Source organism: Suillus discolor (assembly GCF_016758755.1).
Source record: "Suillus discolor strain FC423 chromosome Unknown F5147scaffold_2, whole genome shotgun sequence".
Lineage (NCBI taxonomy): Eukaryota > Fungi > Basidiomycota > Agaricomycetes > Boletales > Suillaceae > Suillus > Suillus discolor.
The window spans coordinates 855,966-877,959 of record NW_024541249.1 but is presented as its reverse complement, the minus strand read 5'-3'; the positions used below and the strand labels follow the sequence as shown (position 1 = coordinate 877,959).

At 48.3% G+C, this 21,994-nt stretch overlaps 7 protein-coding genes across 7 annotated transcripts; 2 read left to right on the top strand and 5 right to left on the bottom strand.

Moving 5' to 3' along the window:
* Nucleotides 1–990: 990 nt before the first annotated feature.
* On the top strand, nt 991–4,307 carry F5147DRAFT_767237 (uncharacterized protein; the record flags this gene model as incomplete). The annotated part of the gene is made up of 7 exons (XM_041440858.1): nt 991–1,458; nt 1,512–1,730; nt 1,791–1,964; nt 2,033–2,164; nt 2,218–2,310; nt 2,365–2,851; nt 2,902–4,307. 7 exons carry the CDS (start codon nt 991–993, stop codon nt 4,305–4,307), a joined length of 2,979 nt encoding a protein of 992 aa, XP_041299590.1.
* Nucleotides 4,308–4,685: 378 nt separating this feature from the next.
* On the bottom strand, nt 4,686–8,969 carry F5147DRAFT_665277 (Six-hairpin glycosidase-like protein). The gene is made up of 18 exons (XM_041435093.1): nt 8,548–8,969; nt 8,070–8,492; nt 7,142–8,020; nt 7,047–7,093; nt 6,820–6,994; nt 6,756–6,766; nt 6,603–6,704; nt 6,386–6,547; nt 6,260–6,329; nt 5,929–6,208; nt 5,768–5,882; nt 5,585–5,715; nt 5,464–5,534; nt 5,240–5,416; nt 5,135–5,187; nt 5,015–5,082; nt 4,935–4,966; nt 4,686–4,882 (listed from the first exon to the last, which is right to left on the bottom strand). Exons 1-18 carry the CDS (start codon nt 8,893–8,895, stop codon nt 4,772–4,774), a joined length of 3,255 nt encoding a protein of 1,084 aa, XP_041299589.1. The 5' UTR covers nt 8,896–8,969; the 3' UTR covers nt 4,686–4,771.
* A 6-nt stretch (nt 8,970–8,975) lies between these two features.
* On the bottom strand, nt 8,976–13,501 carry F5147DRAFT_121088 (uncharacterized protein). The gene is made up of 5 exons (XM_041428130.1): nt 13,437–13,501; nt 11,192–13,293; nt 11,088–11,140; nt 10,951–11,037; nt 8,976–10,900 (listed from the first exon to the last, which is right to left on the bottom strand). Exons 2-5 carry the CDS (start codon nt 13,213–13,215, stop codon nt 9,318–9,320), a joined length of 3,747 nt encoding a protein of 1,248 aa, XP_041299588.1. The 5' UTR covers nt 13,216–13,293; nt 13,437–13,501; the 3' UTR covers nt 8,976–9,317.
* A 328-nt stretch (nt 13,502–13,829) lies between these two features.
* On the bottom strand, nt 13,830–15,534 carry F5147DRAFT_665265 (mitochondrial carrier domain-containing protein). Its single transcript, XM_041435092.1, has 6 exons — nt 15,180–15,534; nt 14,905–15,076; nt 14,773–14,854; nt 14,332–14,721; nt 14,102–14,278; nt 13,830–14,048 (listed from the first exon to the last, which is right to left on the bottom strand). The coding sequence occupies exons 1-6, from the start codon at nt 15,359–15,361 to the stop codon at nt 13,975–13,977; spliced, it is 1,077 nt and encodes a 358-aa protein (XP_041299587.1). The 5' UTR covers nt 15,362–15,534; the 3' UTR covers nt 13,830–13,974.
* Nucleotides 15,535–15,592: 58 nt separating this feature from the next.
* Nucleotides 15,593–17,351, bottom strand: F5147DRAFT_665256 (kinase-like protein). The gene is made up of 6 exons (XM_041435091.1): nt 17,023–17,351; nt 16,860–16,964; nt 16,347–16,803; nt 16,240–16,300; nt 16,027–16,188; nt 15,593–15,967 (listed from the first exon to the last, which is right to left on the bottom strand). The coding sequence occupies exons 1-6, from the start codon at nt 17,284–17,286 to the stop codon at nt 15,673–15,675; spliced, it is 1,344 nt and encodes a 447-aa protein (XP_041299586.1). The 5' UTR covers nt 17,287–17,351; the 3' UTR covers nt 15,593–15,672.
* A 63-nt stretch (nt 17,352–17,414) lies between these two features.
* F5147DRAFT_750095 (DNA breaking-rejoining enzyme) lies at nt 17,415–18,887 on the top strand. The gene is made up of 2 exons (XM_041440152.1): nt 17,415–18,161; nt 18,215–18,887. The coding sequence occupies exons 1-2, from the start codon at nt 17,467–17,469 to the stop codon at nt 18,552–18,554; spliced, it is 1,035 nt and encodes a 344-aa protein (XP_041299585.1). The 5' UTR covers nt 17,415–17,466; the 3' UTR covers nt 18,555–18,887.
* Nucleotides 18,888–19,111: 224 nt separating this feature from the next.
* On the bottom strand, nt 19,112–21,831 carry F5147DRAFT_665251 (uncharacterized protein). Its single transcript, XM_041435090.1, has 9 exons — nt 21,344–21,831; nt 21,014–21,290; nt 20,817–20,956; nt 20,725–20,766; nt 20,383–20,616; nt 20,256–20,330; nt 20,175–20,198; nt 19,745–20,126; nt 19,112–19,686 (listed from the first exon to the last, which is right to left on the bottom strand). The coding sequence occupies exons 1-9, from the start codon at nt 21,442–21,444 to the stop codon at nt 19,495–19,497; spliced, it is 1,467 nt and encodes a 488-aa protein (XP_041299584.1). The 5' UTR covers nt 21,445–21,831; the 3' UTR covers nt 19,112–19,494.
* Nucleotides 21,832–21,994: the final 163 nt, after the last annotated feature.

Here is a 21,994-nt window from a genome sequence, read left to right as displayed (position 1 = left end):
AGAATACATTACACGATAGTCGTAAAAGACATACACACAACATCCCACGAAGCACGGTACATGAAGCCTCATGGCGCTCTTCTGTGAGCTTTGAGTATCTCGATGTTGCTGATAAACTCTCTCACCAGAAGTAAGGGTCGACGGAACAGTACTTATCAAGATACCGCGTGATTACGACGAGAGTGCACACACTGGTAACAGTAGTAACATATCTCATGAACACGACCCATATTCAACTGGTTTGGCACGGGTGGTCCATACGGTGTGCTTTATTAATATGGAACACGTATCGAGGCAGAGCAAGTGATACAAACTCCCATTAAGCGATTGGAGACCTCGTGACCGGGATTCGCTGGGGTAACCAGGAAGCTATGAACAAACGCCCATACGAATTAGAACTTTGGAAGACCTCGTGAATTTTGAACTTCTTGGTGATGGAGCCGTGTGCACGCAAAAAAGATCTATAAAAGGCAGTGTGAAGAAGTACCCGGAGTAAGCTCTGCCGGATCGGTGCGGCGTCAACTCGGATAGCTGATGAGTGCATCGCACACCCTGGTGCTATGAGATCGGGGCGCCGGAGGGGCGGTGACGAACGTATCTGTAATACCCCTACTACTACTTGTAACATATGATATTAATAGCATTTTGCGATAGAACGGAGATTTGAAGTGGAAGGAATTACAGTGGACGACTCACTTTGATTAAAAAGTTTAAGCTGAAGAGAGCTCCGAGCTAGTTGCTCTATAAGGTGCTCTTAGATGCTATAACACAAGGTCAGAGACAATGAAATGTATTGTTGTGGACAAGAACAAAAAAAGACGGAAAGGTTAGTATTTTGAATTGTTTGTATAAATCAACAGGGCCAATCGGAGTTTTAAATAGTATTATCTCTTGTAACGGTTCCTCCCCGTTAACGACTGCTACTTGTCCTTTCACTCATCTTCATCGTTAGTCATCGTGCCGGGTGCCCTTTCTCTTTAAACCGCCATCATGGCGAACGTAGCTACCCGTAAAAAATCAATAGCAGCAAATCCCGGTCTTGTAATCGAAACTCCAGTCGCTAACAACAATATCCTCAACAAGGCAGCTTCTCAATCAACATCTCTCTACCAGCAATGCTCTTCATTGCGAACTCGTTTAATGCGCATCCCTGGCTTTTCCGATTTCTTCATACTGTCATCTCAGTCAGGCTCTCTTCGTCAATCTACCGATCCTGTCACGCAATTATGGGACTGCTTCTCACTCGGAATATCACTCTGTTTCCTATACGAACTTCTTCCTGGAAGAACAAATCCACCTACAGTCAAGACGGATCCTTCTGTTTTCGACGTCAGTAATGAACGCGCAAAGAAACACGCTATTGCAATTTTTGTCATGAATATCAAGAATCTGGACAACTGCGAGCAGTTCACAGTGACAGATTTATGGGAGAGACACTCTACAGATGGTCTGGTCAAGGTGCGCGCATGAGTTATCCTCATCGATCACTCTAACACCTCATTATGGCCTAGGTTGTCAGCACTGTGACCACCATTGTTAACATGTTGCCGTCTGCATTATTCGATGCAGCGCCTTTGTCACCACCATTGATGCCTACGCATGATTCACTTGACTCATTAGTGGGCGATATACAACATACGCCCATTCCTGCCTGCCCACAGGATACCGCCCGGAATAATATTATCAGGGAGTTGGTAGAGACCGAACGGAAATACGTCCAAGACTTGGAGGTCATGCAGGCGCGTACTCTATATTTACATTCAAGATTTCTTGTTTAAATTTGACAATAGAGATATGCTACGGCGTTGTCGCAAAGCAATACAATTGACCAAGACACCATCCACTACCTTTTCCCAGGACTGAACAAACTTTTGAACTTCCAAAGGAAATTCCTTATTCGATTGGAAAGCACCGCAGAGATGGCGTGGCGGGATCAACGCTGGGGACTTCTCTTTCTGGAAAATGTGCGTGTTTTTCAATTGTATCTTTCTTACTGGTGATTCTTATTCGTGATTCCTTCTGGGAACAATAGGAAGAGGACTTTGCAGTATATGAACCCTACTGCGCAAACTATACCAATGCAGTAGATCTAATGGTGGCCGAGGAGCAGAATCTTTCGGTGAGCTTGCTAGTTCCTGTACCTTGGGCTGTTCCACCGTATGGCGTGGCGACATATCCTAAAAATAGGAATATCCATATACTGATCGCTGTCCTCAGGTCCATAATAATTTGATCAACGCCAAATCGGAATTGCCTGCTTTTTTGATCAAACCAGTCCAGCGAATTTGCAAATACCCACTGCTCCTTGACGTAAGATAATTTGGCCGATATCTAATCATCATGAATCTGACTGGATGTTTGTAGTCACTCATTAAGGCTACATCTGCCACTGATTACCCGCAATTTGAGGAACTGCAAGCTGGATCGGCTGCCGCTAAGCGCATTACCGATAAGATCAACGAGGCACAAAGACGGGCCGAAAACGTCCAGACAGTTAAAAATCTGGAAGGCCGCGTACAAGACTGGAAGGGTCATCACTTATCCAATTTCGGTACTCTTCTCCTCGACGATATATTCACCGTCACCAAGTCTGACGTCGATCGGGAATACCACGTATTTCTCTTCGAGAAGATCATACTTTGCTGTAAGGAGGCAGTACCTCCCCCTCAAAATAGCAAACGCGGTGGAAAGAATAATTCTATTCTTAAGAAGCAGAATGGCTTACATGTGCCTGCTCCGCCACCCATGACTTCACCAAACAAACGCAAGGACACTCCTCTCCTGCTGAAAGGTCGCATCTTCTTGAACAATGTCACCCAAGCTATCCCCAGCTCGAACCGGAATTCAGTTGGTAGGTCTGCCGGCATTTGCAGTTGTCACACATTGATAATTTTCTTCAAGCGTCATCGACAGTTAACCCCCATTCCCTGGCTGTGTGGTGGCGAGGCGATGATGACCTCGAGTTCTTCACCCTTCGTTGCAGATCCGAAGAGCAACTACGACAGTGGGAAGCTCAAATTAATCGCCTCATCAAGGAAGTTGCCAGTCGAAGGGCATCAGAACGAAATTTCTCCCAACTCATGGCTCAACACAGCATTCATGCATCCGTTCCTGCTGTGCATATGGCACGTTCACCGTCATATGTCCATGACCGTGGTTCCTCGTCGATGTCACATGCTCACCCCCCACATAGCCTTCCACCTCATCCAGCCAGCACTCGCCATCGTGTCAATGCATACAGCACCAGTGATGATGTCTCGGTGGCTGGATCTTATTCTAATGGTGGCCAACCTGGCTACCCGTCCTCCGAGGGTTTCGGGTTCGATCCAGAGGACGAGTGTGAGGATTACCCTCCTGCAAGCCTACCGCCATCCGGTCGTGGCACACCCATGGGTATGCATCGAATGCAGAGCATGCCTGTTGAGCCACGCGAGTCAACTATTGTCGATGACCGTCCCCGAGCCAAGACGGAAGACATCAATGGTCACGTCATGTCGCAATGGCGGTCGAACAATGGCGTTTTACCTCTGCCACCTGGAGCCGGTCCCCCTATCCCCCCTTCCTACCGTCCTATGGCGAACAGGATCAATTCTGCTGCAAGCTTTGGAACAGACCGTCCGCCTCGAATGCCTTTGCAAGGCCAAATCAGCTCGTCGAGGCTAAAGGCCTTGTATGATAGTGGTGGTTCCCGTAGTGTTACAACATCACCAGCTATGAATGGCAGTACTGCACCTCCGTTGAGCAGATCACGGAGTGCTAGTCAGCCTAGCGCATACGTACCACAAGTGCCTGCGCCTCCTCCTGTTCCTAGCAACGTAAAGTGGACTCACCGTTCAGAGGATTCTGCTACTTCTAGTAGCAAACGGGGTAGCGGATCGAGTCAGTCGACGGGTGGGGGTTCGTCAGAAGAGTCACCACACAGCTCCTCGCCGATCACTCCATTTGGATCCAGCGAATCATCTCTTGGTGGTGGTCCGGCTCTCCGATCTCCTCGGTCACAGACGTTTGAGAACATGGTATCTAACGGCGCCGCCCACTTCGCTTTTTCACCTCCAGTCAAGGTGAAAGTCCACTTCAACGAAGACATATTCGTCATCCAGGTCCCGCGAAGCACAGAATATTACGACCTTGTCGACAAAGTCGGCAAGAAAATACGTCTTTGTGGTCCGCGCCGCGATGATATCCCTTTGCGGGTAAGATATCAGGATGAGGACGGAGATATGGTCTCTCTAGGCTCCACCGAAGATGTTCAAATGGCTTTCGAGTCGTTCCGACCAGGCGGACAGGTCACACTCTACGTGACATGATTCTGCCCTCATCATATTGCATCGCTATCTTGTCTTCCGCTCTTCGACCTTCACATACATAATTTGCTGTTTCCCAGGCGGACTCACTTCTCTCTTTGTACATAATATATGTATCACTGGCATGTTCGCACCACATTCGTTCTATATGGTTTTCTCTCGCTTTCTGACCTCCTTGATTCAGGTGCTCATCGGGCTCGAAGGCCATCCTATGTGGTTCACATTTCCTTGACAACTCACATGGCTCTCTTCCTTCCTTTGTGCAGTACTTTGAATCCTTGGGTATTCGTATCATCTAAAAGTGGAGCACTAGTCACGTGTAATTTTTATTAGAATACTGCACTCATTGCTACGTTTCAAATACATCGTGTATTCTGTACAGAGTTGTACAGGTATGTCTTCGCATCTAACATTGACAAGGCGTGGTTTATATGATAAGCGAATCGGAAGGTAACCATTGTCAGATATCACAGTGCATCGGGAGAGATGTCGCCCAATGTGTACAGCTCTAGTGCACTAATGGCACTGTACAGTGATTGTGCATCTCCACCGTGCTCCGATTGAGAATCAATTGTTTCCTGCGGTGCTATGTAAGCCAGATAATTAATTACCCTGATAGATGCCACTCACATCAAAGTAATGATTGACGAGGCTGCGGGGTGCTACAAAAAAAGGTCAATAACGGTCAAGTGTACAGCAAGAGCACATACTTCGTGGAGTTTTCGGCAGCCGACAGTTGACACCGCTTTGTAGGATATGATATGCAACGAGGCCAGTCCTAGACACCGCTGGTTACACCCGTTCTACCTCCATAATAGCATGCGACTCACCATCCTGTTTGATGCGATGCTCCTAAACCGCGTCCCGTATCTCCATGGAAGAACTGCCGAGATATAGGGTGTAAGCTCAGGCGTGAAGTATTGATAAAATATTACCTCATAAAAGGAGACGTAATCGCGGAAATGCGGGTCCTGGTCAAGCTTCACGTTCCCACCGTTGGTAGCCCTTTTGCCTTCCACGTCACGTCCAAAAATGTGAATTATACGATGTTGTATCTCCTCTGCCACCTCCACGAGGTTCATATAATCTCCACTTCCTGTGGGACATTCGACCTGAAGAAGTGTCAGTGTGAAGGGACGTACAAACCATTTACGCTTACCTGCAGCTCATCGCCGTAATATTGATAAAACCGCTGCAGACTCTCTATCAAAAGGAAGTTGACGGCAAGCCCTGAAAACCAATTAGAGACGGGCAATCTCGGAATAGTTAAATGAGCCTACAAATAGGCCCTCTCCAATTTGAGTTTCCACCAAACATTCCAGAGTGAGATTCTCCAGGCCAATACCCTACCTCATGCCAATCTCCGTTCACCTGCATCCCCCAAGGCTTTTCCTTATGTAGCTTAGATAGACTATCTCCGTTCATTAGAGCAGCCCAGCGACCGCTACGTGGAAAATACTTACGAACGAATGCCGTATTCGCTGAAGAACTCATCCTCGTCTAGCATCTTCTCCAGTATGCGCACCAGACGTTCTTTGCTGGCCAACGCAAGTAAACGCCGTTCGCCCCTACCTCCAGCTACCACATGGTGAATAGAGCACGCGAAAATATGTGATCGACTCACCCCTCATATTGGCCATATTTCTTCCCGATATTTCAGGCCGGTTATCGAGGAACCATTCCATGCGCTTCTTGAATCCAGGGAATCGATTGATTACGGCAGGTTCCAAAACAAGGGTCGCGTAGAGAGGAATGAGACTGACAAGGCTCCTTACGGGAAGCTGAACCGAATTCCCTGGACCAAACTCAATGGCGTCATAGTACATCCCATCTTCTTCATTCCACAGGCTCGACTCGTGTTCACCTGATCTATAAGTCATAGCATCTGCGATGAATATGAAGTGCTAAGATAAAGTAAGCGGGTTTGTAGAATTTGACTGACAGAACTGGCCCACCTCAAAGAACTTGGAAGCAATGTCTTCATATACAGCATTGTGCTTTGCCAGTTCAAGGGCTATGTTTAACCTGACAAATAATGAATATATAACAAAAAAAAAATCCGGGAGTGCCACGGAGCTCACATATTCAAACAATAAAATGCCATCCAAGCAGTGCCATCCGCCTGACGCAGGTTTCCACCCGTGGGGAGTGGCTCCGAACGGTTAAATATGCCGATATTATCAAGTCCAAGAAATCCTCCCTCGAATACATTGTTCCCCCCAGAATCCTTGCGGTTGACCCACCTCAAAAGCGGGAATCAGGGGTGACGAAGGAGTAGAAAAGCCCACTCGTACTTACCACGTGAAATTGAGCAGTAACTTCTGGAAAACACGTTCCAAGAAAGGCATATCTTCCCTGCCAGTAAGCTTACGTTCTATTTTGAAGACTCTAAACGTCGCCCTACATCACTATCAGCGATGCGATCCTGCCATCGCGGACTAATTTACGTACCAGGCATGGACCTAGTCCACGGATCATTTAGAAGGTGCACTCGCGAATAAATACAGACACTCACCGGTGGGTTTACATCACTAAAGTTCCATTCGTATGCAGGAATCTGACCATCAGGCTTCATATACCATTCTCGAGTCAATATATCTAATTGCTTCTTTGCAAATACAGGGTCCACTACGGCGAGGGGGATGCAATGAAATGCTGTGTCCCATGCCGCAAAGAAAGGGTATTCCCATCTGGAAAGCCTTCCGTGAGCTACAACCTAAAACAACTGAGCTGCCAACATACTTGTCGGGCATGGAAAGAATATCTTCTATGTGCATATGACGCCAGTGCTGTGGACTAATTAGTGCTGAATAGATCGGTAAGCATATTGGACTAACCTTGTTACGAATATGTTGGCGTCCAGGTGGAGGGGGAGGTTGGGCTGGATCGCCTTCGATCCACTCCTTTTGTACAAAGTAATAGAACTGCTTCGTCCAAAGCATGCCTCCAAGTGCTTGCCTCATGACTTGCTTCAAGTCATCGCTGATGGGACCAAAGAGCAGAGAATTATAAAACTCATTTGCTTCTTGCCGGCGCTCCTCTACGACATCATCAAAAGCACCCTCGTCTTCGAGGCTTCTGTCCCTATTAGGAGAAAGTGGGGTCAACTTCAGACGAACCACGGCACATCCACCTCGGCCTGGGACATCGCGGAAGATATAGTGCGCGGCAGACTTGGTTCCACATTTTTCGGGGCTCACAAACGACAACTCCCCGAGTGGAGCGTCGCGAGTAGGGGTAGGTACTGCTGGAAGTGGAGTACTCGAGCCATCCGTCCCTTGTGAGTCTGAGCGCTCTCGCTGAGGTCTGTGTGATGGAATGATATGATCGTGAAAGGCATCTTTCACGTATACACTCTGATTCGTGCCGCCATATAATCGGCGGAAATTTGTGTTGTTTTCTGTAAACAATAAATCTGGTTTTATAACAGCATCTTCATCACCAACAAATTCCCCGTCCGGACCCATAGGTGGGGGAGACGGTAGGCAACACAGGAAGTTCCCCCCCATTTCAGGGTGTTTAACCTTGATGTAGCTAATATCACCATTGGTAGTGGCAGCGGATAGAGATGGCATGAGCGGTTTATGTGCAGGCCAGGACCAGGTATTCCTGAACCACAGCTGCGGGATGATATGCAAGGTAGCGGGGTCAGGTCCTCGGTTGTAGCTCGTAATACGGATGTAAACATTGTCTGGATCGTCTTCGTCTTTCGCATACTGGATATTTTGTTATCACCAATTATTGCTACACGCAGGAGAAACCGACCTCCATGAAAACATCCCAGTAACGATCGTCATCGAAGACGTCCGTATCTAAAAGTTCATACTCCTCAACGTTCCGGTCACGGTGAACGTTCTCATTCACTAGTTCCTCGTATGGATAACTGCGTTGAGGATACTTATATAAGAACTTCATATATGAATGAGTTGGAGTTGAATCCAAGTAGTAGTAGATTTCCTTGACATCTTCTCCGTGGTTTCCCTGGTGGCCGGTGACTCCGAATAGCCTTTCCTTCAGGATGGAATCCTGCTCATTCCAGAGAGAAAGTGAAAAACAAAGGCGCTGATGACTGTCCGATATGCCACCAATGCCATCTTCGCCCCATCTGTACGCTCGGGATCGGGAATGTTCATGGGGGAAATGACTCCAGGCGTCACCATTGTCTGAGTAGTCTTCTCGTACAGTTGCCTAATATGACTTCATCAACCTGGTGCGTGATCACCGAGACGAGGCTTGCACCTACCCATTGCCTGTCACTGAGATATGGTCCCCACCGCTTCCAGTGACGCTCACGATTCTCATCCTGCAGTAAACGATATTTCTCAACTCCATGATAGTCCACGCCTAATGCTTCAGATAACCGCTGTCTATAGCTCTTGATCGAACCATATTCCTGAGTTTTGAGATCCCCTGAAATGGCCTTTGAAGTCTTTGGCGGTGGTTTGGGAACCAGTGGTGCCACTTCTGCCTTTGGGATTTGGATGGTCAGTCCAGGATCACGCGAATCCGCTTGTTGAATGTCCGAGTCATTGGTATCTTCAGCCCCTCTAAAAAGTTTCTGCTGCAGGGTCTTGATGGAATCTGACAACATGATAGCGGGAAGAGAGATGGTGAAGCTGGCTATCAATTCTGTATGCAATGGAAGTGGTGCGTTCGAAATACTAGTCTACCAGTGGAGCAGACTCAGGCTAGGCCTCACGCCTTATGACATCAATCAATAAAGTTCAAGCGACCACCCACGTCAAAGTTTTATAAACCAAGATTATCAATGGTGTAGGGAAAAAGAAGGGGTATGCGTGTAGTATACTTGTCACGTTTGTTGTAGATGGGCCTCAACACGAAAAACAAAACAAAAACCGAAACAACCTAGATTGGCGTATATAAGTGAATCAAGCCTATGGAGCGACGTGAGATGATAAGTGAGACCCGCCCGCAGATCAGATGGGAAAAGTCCAAGGGAAATATTAGAAGTTGCCTGGAATATGTGGATGATTTATAGCTTTAATTACCGCTTCACCAGACTGCATCCCCCGCCAACAGCACGCTTTGCGTCCAATCATCCTCGCTAAATTCATCGTCGTCTGGAAAGGAGACATCGAGATGACGATAGGGTGCTCGCGAGGTCATCATCGCCGGAGATCTTGGAAGTCCACCGGGTAATACTGGCGTCAGCAGGGCCATCGACTCACGAGGCTCCGCAGGCACGTTCTTGGCAGTTCCATGCCCAACAGAAGTAGCGATATCCGATTGCTCTTCCTCCTCAATACCTAGCGCAAGTGAGATGGAAGACGAGTCGATTTTTGTGTTCAGCACGGGAGGGAAGCTAAATCTGCCGGTAGATTGAGCTGTCATCATGGACACTGGTGACTCCGAAGTCGACGAATTCCGTGAATATGCTGGGGCGAAGTTGACGGGTGAAGACACGGGTGAAGCAGAGCGTTTGGAAAAGAGTAAGTGAAGAGATGGTTTTTTCATGCGTTTTGCGCGGGAAGCAAAGGAGTTGGATCGAGTGATTTCTGCCTGTTGGACACCAGGGAATGACATAGACGGAGTTGATTTGCGATGCATAACTGTGTGCAGCTGTGCGAATTCTCCGCCAGTGGAAGGAAACTGGAATTGTGGTTGATCAGGTCGAGACGTGGGTAGTGAGATAAGTGTAGGATCGGCGATAACTAGGGTGTGTGGCGAGGCCGAGGTTTGAGGTTCAGTGATGTCATCCAGGAATGGAAGACGCTTGGAGGACCGAATGGGAGATTTCGACGATATAGAAGGACTGGACAACGACGACGTCGAGGAGGAGAGCGACGGCAGGGAGTAAGGGTTTGGAAGTTGGATGTTAACTGAAGGCGGGGTTATGGGATGCTCGCGCTGCGAGGACTGGGACAACGAAGAACTATCATCTGTATGTGCAAATGATGGTGTGTCAGATGTAGATCCCGCAGCATCCAGACTCTGCCTGGTCGATATTGAAGACCGTGATGAGCTAAGATCAACAGGCGTATTCGCTGGTGCAGTGAGTGGCTCAACCACGTCATCGGTAGGAACCCCTGGAAGTGCCCGACAGGATTGGGTGTCGTCGTGCGTTGGGCTTATCCTATCATCTTGGTTGTCGAGTTGTTCTTCTTCTAGAACGTCGTGAAGGGACGGGACGCTCTCCCGCGAAGGGCGGATAGGAGCAACCAGATCCTGAACTTCATCCCAGATACCTTGGCTTTCACATAGCGCCTGCAACAGGGACGGATTCATGGTCAAGCTTGGACACAAGACAAGCAACAAATTGTTCAATGGCATCTTCGTGTCTTGACTGCGTTGGGATGTCGCGTTGATCAGCTCTGTGACTGTGAGTAGAAGATCACGATTTTCTTGTGGCAGGCGGGCAATCAGCGAAGAGAGTGCCTTGCGGAGTAGCTCTGATGGTGGATGCAATCCAGAGAAATTTGGCATAGCCAGAGTAGACAACGAAGGAGGCTTGCGCAATCCAGGGTGGATGTTCCGTGGACTTGGGGTAGGTTCCGACGTATTGTGTGTGAGACGCTCCGATGTCATTGCAGCTTCGAACGAAGTCGACAGAGCATTCGTTAGAATTGGTTCAGGAACTAGGGTACATGTTAGGAGCACGACATGCACGATGCGATCAGCCACGTACGTTCGCGGAGGTAGGCCTTAAAGATGGATGCTACGGCATGAGGGTCGAGATCACCAGGACTGCATTGAGCGATGTCGAAGTCGGCACCTACGAAAACAATAGTAACCAATCCAACTGCATCGAGGCGTAAAGCTTACCAGTATCAAATTCTGATCGTAATTTTGCGACATGAGATGACCTTCCATTAACACTAAAAAGGAAGAATGAGATAAATACCCCCTGATAACAAACGAGATCGTACCGGAACAACCCAAGCTCCTGTACACCCCAGGTAAGGATGTGCTGCGCACACCTGACAACCAACGCAGGCAATTGGCGACTCTCCAGCGCAGCTGAAGGAAGACTTGGAGCACTGCTTAGCGTGCTGTCTGCATCTTGTGTGGTGCTGCTGTCGAACTCCTTGGCACGCAACGCGGCGCGGACAGAGTCAATTGCTGTGTCCCTTACGCATGTCTTCATATCTCGTCCAAAAACAAGTCCGCCAGCAACACCGGCACCTCTAGGACTCAGGCGGACCGGACCACGCAGACGCTTTCCAAGAATAGGGACAGTTGATGCCAAGAGTCCCTCATGATCCGAAGATGAGCCAGCCGAACTGACACTCCAACTTCCAGAAGATGCATGAGGTGCGTGTCGGTGCGTCTTCATAGGTGGCTCATCGATACCAGAAGTAGCCCGTGAGAGGGGCGAGCGATTGTTGTGTGCCCAGCCTGGAGGTGGTGGGTAGCCCGAAGTGGAGGAAGAGGCCTTGCCCCAGACGCGACCCATCTTCTCAACCGCACGCCTAGCAAGGCCAGCAGCAGGGGCAAGACCAGTTATGCTGATAGCTGTCTGTCTGAATGATGGTGGCGAATGTGTTCCTGGTGACGCTAGTGGAATGCGTCGGTGGGGTGCAGGAATGTCTGGCAAATTGCGCTCTGGGTGCAAAGGAGAAGATGAGCGGCTATCCAATAAACTATCATTCGTGCGTGACGGGACAGGTGATGGCCTTCTTGGGCTAGAAGGCAGGGCTGAGAATTCAACAACTGATCTTCCCTTATCCCCTGATACGGATCTGGGAACAACGGGAATGGTATCCATGCTCATGGAAACGGTCGCTGCAGTACAATCCGGAGCCGTGGTCATCAATGTTAAGGGAGGGCCAAGATTGACAGACTGTGAACGCCTGTCCCGGCTCACTTTTATGGATGACGCTGGTGATCCAGGACCGAAAGGTGACGTAGAGCGTAATGGCGTGTGGAATCCCTTCTCCGTAATCCTCTCACCATCATCTTCTTCTTCAGGCATATAATTATCGTGGAACGTACTCAAGCGCTTGCTAACCGGAACGATGGTGTGATTCGACTGCAGTGACTCTGCCATTGAGACTGGGCGAGGGCCTCTTGTTCCAAATCCAGGCTTGATTGTGTGATGGCTCAACGTAGAATCGCTCTTTCTCCGGATCTCCTTCATATCCGATTTCTCGAGATCTCTTCTTTCATTCTCCTTGGATGCCACAAATTCTGAAGCCTCATCTGTTCTGCGCATGTAATCCAAAGCTGGCGCAATAGGACTCGTGGTAGTCATTACCGAGACTCGCTGGTCGATGTCTGTGTTCACAGGTGCGAGGCGTGACACGGGATGTGGCGCAGTAATCTTCGGTGGAGGCGGTGGAGGCGCAAGGCTCACCGCAGGTGAGGCGGGGGCCGAGCCTGAATGTTTCTTGCTGAACACATGCGAAGCGAGGGAGAGTGTCAACTGTTTGGCCCCGTATGGGCGGGATGGTGCGCTGCGTGGGGTCCCAGGGTAATCCTCGTCGCCACTCTGGGAGTCCTTCGCTCTGCTGCCACTATGCTGCGATGAGCCAGAAGAGACATTGAGAATCTCGGATTTTTTACGTCGTCCACCAAAGGCACGGGCAAGGCTGAATCCTGTTGACAGACTAGTGCCCGGCAAAGTAGGAGCTGGTGATGACGGTGGTGAAAGTACCGTAGCAACCTGTGGGCGGCTGTTTACCTGACCCATTGAAGGTGCAGAGGGAAACGAGCAAGGTACTGGGTTGGAAACAAGACCACCTGAACGACTCTTGAACGTGGAGGAACAAGATGTAGGGAGTAGCTGATCGGTTGCGATATTGAATTGGCTAGAGGAAGGCCCTGCAGGCAGCAGCGTGGAAGATGCAGTTGATGAAGACAACGAGGACGAAAGTGATGCCAAAGACATGGAGAACGGTTGCTTGATCTGGACAACGTGGTGGTCCTGAGAGCGAGAATGATTTCCAAGCATGATGCTAGTAGGCGACTAGACAGATTTGGACAAACACGATATAGACTCGGGGATAGCCTTTAATATATAATTATGGGTCTGAAACGCAAGGGAAGGAAGTTAGTACAGATCTGTTACAAGTGGAGAAAGAGGCGTAAAGGCACGAAGATAGCAATGCGGTGAGTGTGAGGATGGAAGCAGAAGAAGACGATTACAAAAGATAATGATAGCATAACACGTACCGTGCGTATTTAAAGTAGCATGAACAACAATGATAGGATCAACAGTGATCCTAAGGGCTAGACGGTTTGAACAAAGATATTCGTTTAACCGGTTCAGTTAAAACTTTAGCTTGACAGATTGTTGCCTAGATAGTCCAAACGGGTCAGCCAGGACCGCACACCGGAACGCTGCTGGTTACAGCGCTTGACTGCGCTCTAGATGATGGTGGTCAAGAAACAAAGAGGCAGATTACCGCCCGTCGTCGCCGTGTGCTTTCCCTGCTAATCGCCTTGAGGCAACCGTAATGATTCAAAATGAGGCAGAGTCTAAATTTGCGCAACACAGCCACACACATATACAAGTTCCGGTGCCAATATCAATCCGGATTTCTCCGTAGACCATTCCGCGTACGGTTCCGTCTCAAGTCACACTATACCATTCTATGCTACATACACCATATATACATATACTACGAGGGAAAATATGTATATAAAAAACAATTATGTATAGTGTGTCCAGGCGATGTGTCGTTTATCTAGATCAAGTGTAGATAGATCTTTATGGCGTGACCAATAGTTCCTTCACCAGCTCATAGGTGAAGAATGACGTGGCGATACTAGGTGCAACTTTGACTGCTCAAATATTTCAGTCTATGAAAGTCATGTGGACAATGATTCATACTCACGCAGATTTGGCCATAGTCCACGATACAATCCTCGGACTCCCTCCGTGCGAATGATAGAACGTAATGCATCAAACGCACCATTGTAATGATATCCCAGCCCTCCATCGGCCATTCCAGTCACTTGCATCTTCCGTCTTAGCACGTCAAATGGGTATGTTAGAGTTTGTGATATGGATCCTGCAGTAACGGATCAGAAACCCCCTGAAATAGTGAGTGTAGTGCGAACATACCAGCTATCGCTCCGCAAGCCAACTTCCTCGCAACGTTATTTTTTCCAGGAGGTGTCACGACCCCACGCAACGCCTCGTATGTTGCAAAGTTGATGCCTACGTATGGTGCAACTCCAACCGCAGTAGTAACTAGGCCCCGATAAAGACCGGGAACTCCACCCTCTTCTCGCATCACTTTCAATGTCATCCCGACCATGGTTAGCTCAGCTCGCTTTGATACCGTTTGGTTTAATGAGCTGGAAGAAGTATGATATGCAGACGCTAGCGCCTGCTTCGCCCCGGATGTTGCCATAACTGAGGAGCTCGGCAGTGCTTGTTTAGCCTGCAAAGGTATGCTAGCTGTTGCGATCGACAATCTTGACCGTACAAGATCTAGTGGGTATGTCGCGCCTGCGGAATATATGAGATAATGATAAAGTAAAATAGGTAATCGCTGCGCACAAACAGACGTGATCCCCGCTAGCGCACCACTAGCCAGCCGTTTGGGGGTATCGAGTTCCTTTGTCCCATAGGCCGTAAACCACTGAGAAAAATTAATGAGAGGGCTTCAAGGAACCGATAAATGACCCACACCTTCTTCAATTGTTCGTACGTAGTGAACTGTACGGCGCTATAAGGCACAATTCGGAGGCAGTTAATCCCATTCCCTCTCATAAAGCCTCTAAAGCCTTCCTCCTTCCACATCCTGACAAGACTCCGCCAGACCCCCTTGTACTGACCATCTGACGTTCGCGGTTGCACTTGTCTAGTAGCGCAAAAAGAGTTTTGTAAGATCGAGCTGTGCCCGGAGAAAAGAATGCAGCGGTGATCCGAACAGACGGAGATTGAATCACCATGCAGGGACTCACTGGATGATTTTGAGCCTTTCTAAAGGACTAACGACTGTGCGTGAAGCAGCCCCGGCAGCTCCACCTGCGACAAAGTATGATGCTATCTCTGGCATCCAGAACCTTTGCTTTTGTCCGTTCACAGCTGCCATACTGTGGGAGATTTTCGGCTGTGAAGATTGTGACGACTGTGTGGATGTCATGAGAGCTTGCGCAAAAAGTGCATGAAGAGAGTGATTAAGGGTTGTATATGATAGGAACGTGAAAGGGAGCGGGTGAAGCAAAACACAGGGCTCAGCCTGTGGTGCTATGTATACGAACAAGTACTTGGTGTGTGCAAATGAACGTTCGTCTTGATCGGTGTGGCGAACAGAAGCATCACGTGATTCAAATTTGGAGCACAAGGTTGGCACAAGGCCTGAACTTTCTTGTTCAACGTTTGGAAGTTTGAACAGCTAACGGAATGGAAACAACAAAATTCTACAAAGCAACCGTATTTACAAGACAGAATGAGCTATCCAACTCTGGGCTTCTTTCTGGCAGAACCTCCCTGACCACCTGAGAAGCTTCCAACGGCTCCCCCACTAACGCTACCGAAACTAGCAGTACTACCTGGTTTGGATTGTTGGGAAAGATTTACCTGAGACTGCTGTGATAGGTGCTGCCCTTGAGCCTGGCCATGCCCCGGAGCTACTTGCGACAGTGTCTGTGCCTGTGTGGGTGCCGGTATGCCCATCATAGATGGTGCCTCATCTTGAGTGATTCGCCGTTGAGGCGGCAGATGGTGAGCGGAAACAGGAAAAAACACGCTACATTATTGTGAGCGACAACGAGGAGGCTACATGAAAACAGGCTGCATGTGACGTACTTTCTTGTCGGCCGAAGATCTTCTTGAAACCATTTGTGTGCTAGCGCTTCTTTGGCCGTCAGGCGCTTATCCGGATCGTACGCGAAGAGCTGGCGAATGAGATCATAGCCTTGCTGCGAACGGATGCGTGTTTGGCACCACTCAGCGAGGCGATTTGGGTACCTGTAATAATTTCGGTCCAAGGCCATTCCGGATGCAAGGGAAACAATTCACGTGTCAAGGCGTTTCATATTCTGATACTCCGGCATGTCTTTGAGGCCTGACCAATCCTTTTCTAAAAGAAGTGAGAGAAACGCAATGGTAAATATGCCACCTCTTACCAGTTGGTGTTCCAAGAACCTCGAAAATCTTGAGTAGCTGATCGCGCTGAAAAGGGACATTTTTCTTAGAATCTAATTTTGCCTCCTCGCCCTTGAATATCGGCCGGAGACTCGCCAACTCAGCGAAGACGCATCCGACAGCCCAACAATCTACTGCCTTGTTGTAATGTTTTGCACCTAATAGGAGTTCGGGAGCTCGGTACCAGATAGTGACAACAACTTTGTCACCCGCAAAGAGCGGCTGAAGCGGTTGGTATATTAATCGTGCAAGTCCCAAATCTCCTATTTTCACCACACCAGATGCAGTGATAAGGATATTGGCAGGCTTAAGGTCCCTGTGAAGAATATGTGCAGAGTGAAGGTATACCAGGCCATTGAGAAGCTGATAGATCAGGGACTTGAGAACTTGTGATGCGATCTGTATCCGAAGGGTTTGCGAATAGTGATGTATTACTTGCTGCGCCAAAGCGTGGTCAAAGGAACAACTCAAAATATTAGACAGACAGGACGTACAAGAAAATCATGTTCAGCATATTCGAAAACCATGTATATCGACTTGTCTTCTAGGATAACCTCCTTGAGAGCAACAACATTTTCATGAGAGATTTCTCGATTCAGCTAGATGAGTAACTGGCCGCTGAAGCCTTCTGATGCAGAACAAAATGAACAAGCTTACTGCGATTTCTCGAATGGCGCTCTGACTGATGCCAGTATATGTGACAACATCTCCTTCTTTGTCTGGTTTAAACTTTTTAATCGCATGGATCTGCCCGTCCGACTCCAGGCTCTGCGCCTTGTACACGCGACCATACGTTCCTGAAGATATGAAACCAAGGATGGTGTACTTGGACGTGACAGCCTGGTGTAGGCGGTCGCGCTTATGACGATAGAAGCGCATTGGATCAGATTGGAGGAGCGTGTGTGACCATTCTTCATGCATTGTGAATTGATTTAAAGCTGAAAATTGATAATGGCTTCATCAAGACGTAGTGGAACATATATAGCTCACGCTGTCATCGTAATTAGATCCATTAGCGGAATTCGGATTCATTCTCTCTTCATCACATCCGTTTTCAAAGACTCGTCATATCTCGTGTTGACTTCGAAGTTATACGAAAACATGATGCGTGGTGCAGACATAGAAGCAGCCGCCGCCGCCGGGTCCTGGCACAGTAATGGCTCTCCACCTCAGGTTCGTGAAGCAGCTGGAGCAACTCGTCCCTATGAGCCAATTCGCGTACCAAGCGACGAGTCTTGTGGTCCATCTTCCTACCGTCCTTCTGTACTTGCCAGCGAACGCGTCCTTCTCTGGACCACTCCTCACGGTGTCACTTTTCAAAATCAGCTAGAACAACTTTATCCAGAGTCCTATGTAGTCAAATTATTCTTTGTCATGGCAGAGTCCCTTGACGAACGCACCCGCAATGACTACGGTGCAGGCCTACTACATTTTAATCAATTCTGTGATCGTCTCTCCATACCGGAACAAGACCGCATGCCTGCCTCTGAGGTCCTTCTTTCCATCTTCATTGCAGATGCTGCCGGTTCTATCTCCAGTAGCACCGCGAACAATTGGCTTGCTGGCCTTCGCTTCTGGCATGTCATTAACGGCGCTCAGTGGCACGGTGAGCGCTCAGAATGTCTTCGTCACGTCCAGCGTGGTCTTCGCCTTCTCGCCCCGCCAAACTTGAATCTCCAGCATCTTCCGATCACTCTCGAGTCGCTCATTCAGTTACACCAAGGCCTTGACTACTCCAATACCTTCGATACAGCAGTCCTAGCCATAGCTTGTCTCATTTTCTGGTGTGGTTGTCGGTACGACTTTCACTGTTTTTCTTTCACCCCCTTCTGACTTGAAATACAACCAGTCTGGAGGAACTGATCATTCCCACTTTTGATTCCTTTGATATGACCAAGCACGTAACCCGCTCTATCTTGCCCATTGTTACTCAAGAGTCAAACAATGTACGTCACTCGACCTTCCACATACCATGGACCAAAACCACCGGTAATAATGGCGCTGACATCAATGTTACCTCCCGAGACCATCTTACATGTCCTCATGCAGCTCTCTTTCGTCACCTTGAGGCCAATCCCAACATTCCATCTCACGCTCCTCTCTTCTCCTTCCAGACCCCCACCGGTGCCTGGACTTCCATGACTGAACAGTGGTTCCTGAAGCGCTGCAACCAATTCTGGGGCCCCTGATATGAATCGGCGGAGCCAAAGTTTCTCGTAGACCCGGGGTGTGTTACCTCAGACGTAGTCACCATTAAAGGCTGGCAAAATATCGCACTTTCTTAACCTATCAACGCCGCATCGCAGCCCTTAATAATCGATCCTGCTTTCTCGCATATCACTGCTCTCGTTCGCATACATTCAGTCATACAATACATGCAACGTCATCGTATTTTGCTTCCCACTGCCGTATCACGCACTTCCCATTCACGCATTTCGCACGAGAATCACCGTTTTCCGTTATCGCTGTTGTTATGTATCAGTAGCATACCACACGGTAGAATGTCACAATTTGACCAGGCCTGGCGTTGTGTTGACGAGGGTTACTGGAAGAGGAACTGATGCCGCTCGGGCCGCCGTACTCTCATTGAAGGTCTATCTGATTCCACTTCTAGATTCCCGATTTGCTGCACACTCGACTGCAACACGAAAGGCTAAGAGGGTGTGGATTCAGCGCTTTGCTCAAGACTGCGTGTGCACACGCGATCGATCTGGCCACTTTCCTGCGTGTCTGGTGTCACTATCAATTTTGCTTGCCAGTCACATAAATCTAATTGATGTCGTGTACTGATGACAGGATAAATATATGTAAAGTAGGTATCCTAACCTATCCTATGCTTTCAATCTTGACCCTCAGATAACTGAACCAATATATAGGTAACATATAACAATTGATATCTTTCTACATAAAGTGAGCCTGCAATCAAGAAGATCCAGGACTTGCAGACATCACACGCACCGGGTCCGGTACGAAAATAAGTTGCGTAAGACTGTAATCTAGTAGTGATCGTGAATAAGTAAGAATTGCGCAACTACTGTCTAGATCTCGGGTATAATAATTACGACTGGCGTAGTCAGCGTGAAAGCATGCGGTGCATGTATTGGTAAACACTAAAAAGACCTGGGTAAATCACCTGGTAGCTTGAATGTAATCAGGAGGGGGTGGGTTGTCCCTGATGGTTGTAGAAGCACTTTGCATTGATGCGCGTCGCTGCACTGGCGTAGTTTTTGAGATGCCCATTGAATCGTCGGGCACTGGCAGCTGGAATATATTTTGCCGAGTACCTGGAGCTTCAGGTAGAGGGCGGCGTGAACTTCCCAACTACGAGAAGAGTTGAATGAAGTTGTTCATGAAAGTGGAGACAAAATATGGCTCCTACCTCGTCAACCGGATATTGTGTTGTCGAGCTCACTACGACTTCGTCTACCGTGGGCATGCTAGAGCTAGGGATATGTAGTCTATTTGTAGTACGAGGCGAACTCTGAGAATCGTATTCTGCCTGTTGATATGACTGCCATGAAGTGCCTCGGGACAAAGTGTCTTGGTGGACAAGACTTGCATTACTTCTTGTCTCCACTGAGGAAGAAGCACCCATATTAGCATTTCCCGGGGGATGTTGGGGTGTACGAATCCGATACAAGTCCTGCGACGCTGCCTGTGCCGATTTCCATCGCCGATAAAAGAAGAACGCAGCTGCCGATGCACAGAGAGCCACACCGAGAGCCACGACAATACCTGCAATAGCCCCGGAACCTAAACTTCTGCCTCACGTATAAGTTATTGAGGTCGCTGAAAGTAATTTATCTCACGTTGAAGTTGAAACCGCATTGACGCTGCATACATCCAGTGGTTAACTAATTTGTGTGGGAAAAGTTAATTGACGTACGTACCTTGAAGTTCCTGACGAACCGCCGGAACTAGATGGACTTCCTGACGGACTGGAGCTTGAACTAGAGGAATTGGAACTTCCATTAATTAGCATCATGATGTGCGAAATCAGCGCATAACCATACTCACCTTGATGTAAGCAGTGCATAGTCTATATTGAGTGTCTGTCCGTTTGTTTCAGGAAGGTTGACGAGGGTCACCTTGTGCTGACCAGACCCGAGATTGTCTGCATGATAAAGCATCACTTCATAGAAAGTCAAATATGCGGTGGCATTGTACTGGGTGGGTTGTTGAGAGTCGAGAGAGACAGTATACAGACCGTTGCCAGGGCCCACAGTGCCAAATATGCTGACAGATTCGGCTTGATAAGTTGCATGTTAGCTGGGAATTACAAGTGTGTTCGTTGCTACGTGACATGCCCTTGGATTATCGATCAGTACAACATGGATAACATTTGGTTCGGCACTCACTGTGAATGTCAAGGTCACACTGGCATCACTAACACTCGTGGAGCTAAATGACGTTATTGAAAACCTCCACGACAGCGCGAGAGAGATACTCACTGCCCAGTCCCATTATTGAACAGGTTTACACTGGTGGGGTTCGTATTCCACTCTGGCTGCTGATACTCAAATCTGGGGTCCGCGTCATCGACCATCTCTGTTACTAGCTGGGTCCCGCTAAATTCAGTCTGCCAGACCACCTTTGATGAGCAACAGCAATGAGCCGTTGAACTAGTCAAAGGTTAGACACACTCTACCATGTCGATATCAACGTAGAGGTTCCCAGTGGCAGTGTTTGTAATCGATACCGTATGTGACCCTTGTGCCAAGCCACTTTGGTTGAAGAGCACTTGTTGAAATAAATTGACATTCGATTGACCAGTGTTTCCCGCGTAACTTGCGCCGTCGACCGCCACGGTGTATGTACCATGATTCGATCTTTTAGCACCATATATCCAGAAGGCCGTGCCGTTGAAGGAGAATGTGGCAACGCTTGATGTTACGTTCGATGTCTGGAAGGTCCCGCGGAAGTATCTGAGAATAGTTGTTATTCATCAATCGCAAGGCAAATGATATAAAATACATACTGGTCTGCTAAAGGGTCATCCCCAGAGTTTCCCGGAGCCCAGGTAGAATCATAGTGTATCAAAGGAGATTTATCGTCGACGAGAAATGAAACCGACGACATCTTAGGCAAGTGCAAGGGAAAAAAAGATGTCGAAGCTCATCCAGTGGTCCTCTTGTGCGGTTCAACGGTTTTTTTGCTATCTTGGGACAACAAAATTATTTACTTTATACTGGCGGTGATCGTTTAATCTTTAGTAATACCTACAACCGAACATCTGCACAGGTTAGCCTATCCGCACGGTTTTGTCAATGGAAGTTGATAATCAGCGCTCTGGTTCCTATAGCATTGAACAGGTACTACAGCGACTGATCAAAGATGATCAGATTAGAGGCATGTGTGCGCAACTGAAGCTGCAGTGCCTGGACGGCTGTATTGCTTCATCTTGGTATGGAACTCCCAAAGCGCTAGAAATCACATCAAAATACAAGGGTCACTTTGAGTGTGGAGTGTGGGGTCAAATGTGGGAAGCAGGATGACTGTCCTGACTACGCTACTTCAGGCACTACAAAGACAGCCACAATTTACGTAACTCAAACTTCAAACTCGGATGTGACATTACAAGTAGGACAACTAGTTAGCATACTTGACGAGAAAGATTCTTGTGACCATA